Source organism: Mobula hypostoma, chromosome 11 (assembly GCF_963921235.1).
Source record: "Mobula hypostoma chromosome 11, sMobHyp1.1, whole genome shotgun sequence".
Lineage (NCBI taxonomy): Eukaryota > Metazoa > Chordata > Chondrichthyes > Myliobatiformes > Myliobatidae > Mobula > Mobula hypostoma.
The window spans coordinates 102,152,296-102,158,851 of record NC_086107.1 but is presented as its reverse complement, the minus strand read 5'-3'; the positions used below and the strand labels follow the sequence as shown (position 1 = coordinate 102,158,851).

General features: G+C 41.5%; 1 protein-coding gene across 3 annotated transcripts in view; it reads right to left on the bottom strand.

The window, feature by feature from the left end:
• Positions 1-4,471: 4,471 nt before the first annotated feature.
• The window catches only part of xpnpep3 (X-prolyl aminopeptidase 3, mitochondrial), a 28,024-nt gene continuing 25,939 nt past the window's right edge, over positions 4,472-6,556 (bottom strand). For 2 of the 3 annotated variants that reach the window (XM_063062692.1, XM_063062693.1), the window contains exon 10: positions 4,472-5,695. In XM_063062692.1, coding sequence (XP_062918762.1) covers positions 5,532-5,695 — 164 coding nt within the window. In that variant the 3' untranslated portion in view covers positions 4,472-5,531. The remainder of the gene's footprint in view (positions 5,696-6,556) is intronic. The other variant, XM_063062691.1, reaches the window with a different exon arrangement.

The following is a 6,556-nucleotide window of genomic DNA, read 5'->3' as shown; positions in this document are numbered from 1 at the left end:
GGCCTAGTAGTTGTGATAGGATTTTCTTGGTCTCCCCACATTCAGCTGCCCTTGAATTTTTTGCCTTCATGAGCTCATGTAAGCCACAATCCTGACCAGTGGATCTACAACAGAGTCGATCTTCAGACCTGGTGGAAGACCACTCAATCTATGAATATATTCTACACTCCAGAACCAAGATCATCTCAGTAGTTGTGTTGTGTACACTCAGAGACTGAGCTTCAAATCATTGTTGTCTTGGTTTTCCACTCAACATCCACAAATGTACCCCTGCTGCATGGTGTTATCTGCAACATGGTGTGATCCTGAAAGACATTGACTCTTTCCCATACTGTATGTCAAGAAACTTCTCAGTGAAAGCAAATGATGAAATCCATCCTCACCTTTGAAATGTCAGCAAGTGAGGAAGACTATATTTGAAGATCATGGCCTCAGATGTCAGATTCAATTTATTGATTTATTTATCAATGTACACTGAAATATAGTGAAATGTGTATGTTTGATCATTGTAAATCTCAGTTAATGGCGGCATGGTAGTGTAGTGGTTAGCATAATGCTTTACAGTACGAGTGACCTGGGTTCATTTCTGTCGCTGTCTGAAGGGAGTTTGTACGTTCTCCTCATGACCGTGTGGGTTTCCTCCAGGTGCTCTGGTTTACTTCCATGATCCAAAGACATACTGGCTGGTAGGTTAATTGTCCCATGATTAGGCTAGGGTTCTGGGCAGCACCTCTTAAAGGGCCGAAGGGCTTATTCCACACTATATCCCAGTAAGCAAGCAAGCAAGAAAGAAAGATCTTCAGGTATGCCTGACTCCAGACTCGAAAAACAGAAACTGTTTTGGTATTCAGTTATGGGATGAGTTTAGCAGGTGAATGGAGAATAAGATTCAAGAATATACAAAATGCCTCCTTGAAGAACTGCAATATCTCCATATCCTAATAACTCCTGAGAACAGCTGGCCCACGGCTGTGCAGAGAAGGAGCATTCAGCATGGTATCAAGAACCTCTAGTCCATCCATCCAGACCATAGTAGTCGTGCAAGAAGTGTAGATGGAACACACTACCTCACAAACTATCTAGTGTCTGTGGAAAAGTCTGCAACTTCCACTCTGGCTTCATTAGACAATGTTAAAAGCAAAAACTAGAGACAAAGGAAATCAACCTTAATCCCAGGGCTCTATTTAAGGGGGGGGAGGGGTGTGTGTGTGTGGCCTTGGCAATATGCCAGAATGTAATGCTTCATTGATAGAGAGGAGTTGAACACAGATGGCTTCATTTCATCTCTAGAACACCTCAGCAGATAGATCAAATACAATGAATCCTGCACTTTACTTCTGCATAATTAGTATTCAGATAATGTGGAGAGGGTCAGCAACTTCAAATTCCTCGGTGTTATCATTTAAGAGGACCTGTTCTGGCCCTAGCACGTAAGTGCAAATATAAAGAAAGTATGGCAGCACCTCTACTTCCTCAGAAGTTTGTGAAGATTCAGTGTGACATCCAATACTTTGACAAACTTCTGTACATGCACGGTGGAGAGTGTATCAACTGGCTGCATCACAGCCTGGTATGAAAACACCAATGCCTTTGAACAGAAAATCCTACAAGAAGTAGTGGTTATGGCCCAGTCTATCATGGGTAAATCCCTCCCCTCCATTAAAGACGTTTACTCATAGCGCTGTTGCAGGAAAGCAGCATCCATTATCAGAGATCTCCATAATCTAGGACATGCTGTCTTCTCACTGTTTCCATTATTAGGAAGAAGGTACAGGAGCCTAAGGACTCTCACTACCAGCTTCAGGAACAGTTATTACCACCCAGCCATCAGTGTCTTGAACCGGTGGGGATAAGTCTTGAACCAGACTTGTTTCATGTAGTCTAGTGTAATTTTGTGTTGTTTCATGTAGCACCATGGTCCTGGAGGAACATTGTTTCATTTTTACTGTGTACTGTACCAGCAATTATGGTCGAAATGACAATAAAAGCAATCTGACTTTGACTTGACTTGACAATTTCATTCAACTTCACTTGCTCCATCACTGAAATGTTCCCACAACCCATGCACTTAAAGAACTCTTTCATGTTCTCAGTATTTATTGCTTATTTACTCATTCTCTTTTGTATTTTTGCAGAGTTTGTTGTCTCTTGCACATTGGTTGTTTGTCCGCCCTGTTGGCAGTCTTTCATTGAATCTATTATGGTTCTTGCATTTACTGAGTATGCCTGCAAGAAAACAAATCTCAGCTTTGTATATGGTGACATATATGTATTTTGATAATAAATTTACTTTGTACTTTGAAAACGCTCTGTTGAAACATCATATTAAAAGCAAGTGAGAAAAACCTGATCAGGGAGACACATTCAAAGAAGCAACTTAAGGGAGTCGTGGAGAAGTTCACGGGAAATTTTAGAGCTTGCGGTCTAGGCAGCTGAAGGCAGAGTCATTAATCATGGGGTGCTGAGGTCATAACTTAGGAAGTGATCTTGAAGGGTTGCATGAATGGAAGAAATCACCATATGTCTCAAAATTTTTAAAACCACAGTGTTAACAGACCAGGAGGCATAGTGAGACCAGAGTGATCCAACAAATCCCTAATCTCTGATTTTATACTTGGACCAGCAATGCAGAGTTTACAGCCTCATGACAAAGGCAAAATTAAATTTTACTATATACCCAGCTGAAAGAGATTCATGGTGGTAAAAACAGAAAAGAAAAAAAGGGAGATCCTTCAGGTTTCAGAGGTAATAATTGGCAGCATTATATGCTATGTCATAAAAATATTGTTGCTTATAGCAGACATCTTGTAACTTGTTACAATTTTTAAGGATTCTTCTAGTAATCCTTAACAATTCCACACAAAACTGTCGTTTGGCACAAATAAAGAAGTTACTCACCCGTCAGAGTGAGGGTGCAAATAATAACACTAAGGAACTTAAAGTTATTGACCCTCTCCACCTCCAGTTCTCTAATGAGGACTGGCTCGTGGATCTCTGGTTTCTTCCTCCTGAAATCTATAATCAGCTCTTCAGTTCTGCTGATGTTGAGTGAGATGTTGCTGTTGTGGCACCATTCACCCCAATTTTCATTCTTCCTCCTATGTGCCAATTTGTCGCCTCCTTTGATTCGGCCAACAACAGTGGTGTTGTCAGCAAATTAAAATATGGTATTGGAGCTGTGCTTAGCCTCGCAGTCATAAGTATAAAGCATATGGCTTTGGAGTGTACCTGTGCTGATGGTGATCGTGGAGATGTCGTTGCCAATCCAAACTGGGAGCAAGAAAACTGAAGATCGAGTTGCACGAGGAAATATCGAGGCCTGGGTCTTGGACCTTATTGGTTAGTTCTGAGGTGTGATAGTGTTGAATAAAGAGCTGCAGTCAACAAAAAGCATCCCGATATATGCATCTGTCGGCTGACCTCTGACAAGAATCAGAGGCACCAGTTCTCCACAAAATAGTCAAGAGTCTTCATCGTCCATGCGGGTACCAGATGATAGCTTGATCCCTTTATCATTTATAGCTATATGTAAACAGGTTGCTTGTATGGAAAATATTCCTGTCCATTTATATGGGGGGAAAAAAAAGTTCTCAATTTCAGTGGATGTATCGAATGCTCTGCCCCAGAAGGCTGTGGAGGCCAAGTCTCTGGATGCTTTCAAAAAAAGAGATGGATAGAGCTCTTAAAGATAGTGGAATCAAAGATTATGGGGATAAGGCAGGAACTGGATACAGATTGTGGATGATCAGCCATGATCACAGTGAATGGCGGTGCTGGCTCGAAGGGCCAAATGGCCTACTCCTGCACCTATTGTCTATCTTCACTATCCAGAAATTCCAGCATAGAGTGAAGAGTAAGTGAAATGGCATATGCTGTTGATTTGCTGACAGTAGACAAATTGGAGTGGGTCTAAGTCACTCCTCGGGCAAAAAAATTTTTAAAAAAAGTAAGAAACAGATAATAATATGACGAATAAACTCTTCTCGGGCTTCCAGCTGGGTACAGGTCTTGATTACAACCGATATAAACGATATCTGTACTGGTCTGGAAGCCCGAGAGTTTATTCGTCATATACGCCAGGAAAGCACTAGATCCTTTTTCAAGAATAATGTTTTCCCATTGCTGAGGTATCTAAAATCAGAGTGCAGAGAATCTGGAACTCGTTGCCTGAAGGGGTGGCAGAAGCAGGTACTTTCATAACATTTAAGTACTACCTAAATAAGCATTTGAAGTGCCAAAGCGCAGAAGCTTTGTGCTAAGTGTAGGTAAGCGGACGGACACTTAAAAATCAGCATAGGCATGGTGGCTGAAAAATTTGTTTGTGTTGTATGACTGGATGTCAGACTACAATGAGCTGTCCCCAAGAGAACTTACGATGTGCAAAGGTGTACTGACTGGAGTAGGTGGTGGGTGCAATACAGCCAGGAGAATTACCCCCATCTCTCCAGTATTACTGAAGATGTAGATTCGTCTATCTTCCCAGCTACGAATAGAGGAAGAGTCAGGGAACGCAGAAGGGAGCAGATTTACTTTAAAATGGACTTGCCCTCCATTATGCAGAAAGAAAAATAATCACAAATGTATAAGTCATTCAAATTTAACATTTGTGATTTCTGAATGAAATTCACCAATAAAATTATAATATCATTTTCATATTAACTGCAACATTACATTTGCTCTGTAGAAGTTACCGTAATGTAAAAGTGTTCAGAAACTCAATTATGCAATAAATACTATGTTAATTAACACACAGATGTGAAGTTGTACTACTGATACAGACTAATAGTCTGAGGTAAGGCGTGTTGAATTATTACACTAATATAAATCTGTGACAGACTAATAAGGCGAGGTAACAAGTAATATTTCACATCAATGACTTATACCAGAACTTCTTGTTAATTGTAACACCACAGTGGTTGTCTGACCTGTGGAGTATTTCCAGCACTTTATGGATTTTAAATCAGATGCCCAGCACTTACATTATTCAGGTTCTGAATATTTAAAATCTGGGAAGTTCAGACATTAATGGAAACCGATATTATCAGTGAATTGTTTCCAAAATTCTTTACAAAGAACTTATCCCGAAGAGGTGATTCATGTCACTCATCTAAGTGCCAGCTGACCTCTGACAGGAATCAGAGGCACCAGTTCTCCACAAAATAGGCAAGAGTCTTCATCGTCCATGTGGGTACCAGATGATAGTTTGATCCCTTTATCATTTATAGCTATATGTAAACAGGTTGCTTGTATGGAAAATATTCCTGTCCATGTATATGAAAAAAAGTTCTCAATTTCAGTCAAAAAATGGTTTGGTGCACGGAATTCATGCCTTTGCATGTAACTATCTTGGAGTATAAATACTATTGTGGGCTTCCATACTAAGACAGACTGACACATTGTAAGCTGATGGCATCCTCACATTTTATACAGCCATCACTAACTGAGCAGAGTTACTTGATTTGCTTGTGACCTTCTCTGTCACTCCCCTGATTACCAAAGCCTAAGTTGATGAGGTTTCCATCATCTGCTTGTTAGCGGCAGTTCATGATCTTTTCTACTTCAGACAATTCCTTCGGGCAGTCTACAGAAAGAATTACGGGTGCCTCATCTGTTATCAAAACATCGTCCTCAATCCGAATCCCAATTCCCCGAAATCGTGGCGGAGCTGAGGTGTCGTGTTCTGGGATATATATTCCTGTGGTGGGAACAATGATACCAAAAGGAAATTTAACAGTAAAACAGGGAAGGTCAAGCTTTCAAGTAAACCGGCAGCATCTATGGAAGAGAGTAAACAGTCGACATTTTGGGCTGAGACCCTTCCTCAGGACTGGAAAGAAAGAGAAGTCAAAATAAAAAGGTGGAGGGAGGAAGAAGTACAAGGTGGTAGGTGATAGGTGAAACCAGAAGAGGGGGAGGGGGGTGAAGTAAAGAGTTGGGAAGTTGAAAGAGATACATGGCTGGAGAAGGGGGAATCTGATCGGAGAGGGTAGAAGACCATGGAAGAAAGGGAAGGAGGAGGAGAACTAGAAGGAGGTAATGGGAAGGTAAGGAGATAAGGTGAGAGAGGTAAACAGGTATGGGGAATGGTAAGGGGGGAGGGCAATTACCAGAAGTTCGAGAAATTGATGTTCATGCCATCAGGTTGGAAACTATCCAGATGGAATATAAGGTGTTGCTCCTCCAACCTGAGTGTGGCTTCATCATGGCAGTAGAGGCCATAGACTGATGTGTCAGAATGGGAATGGGAAGTAGAATTGAAATGGATGGCTACTGTGAGATCCCACTTCTTCTGGCGGGTGGAGTTGTAGGTGTCGGTGAAGCAGTCTACCACTCTACGTCAAATCTCATCGATATGAGACCACACTGGGAGCACCAGATATAGTAGATGACCCCAACAGACTCACAGGTGAAGTATACCTCACCTGGAAGGACTGTTTGGGGAGGAGGTGTAGGGGCAGGCGTAGCACTTGTTCTGCTTGCGAGGATAAGTACTAGAAAGGATGAGTGGTCAAAGGAGTCTCATAGGGAGCAATCCCTGCGGAAAGGAGAAAGTGGG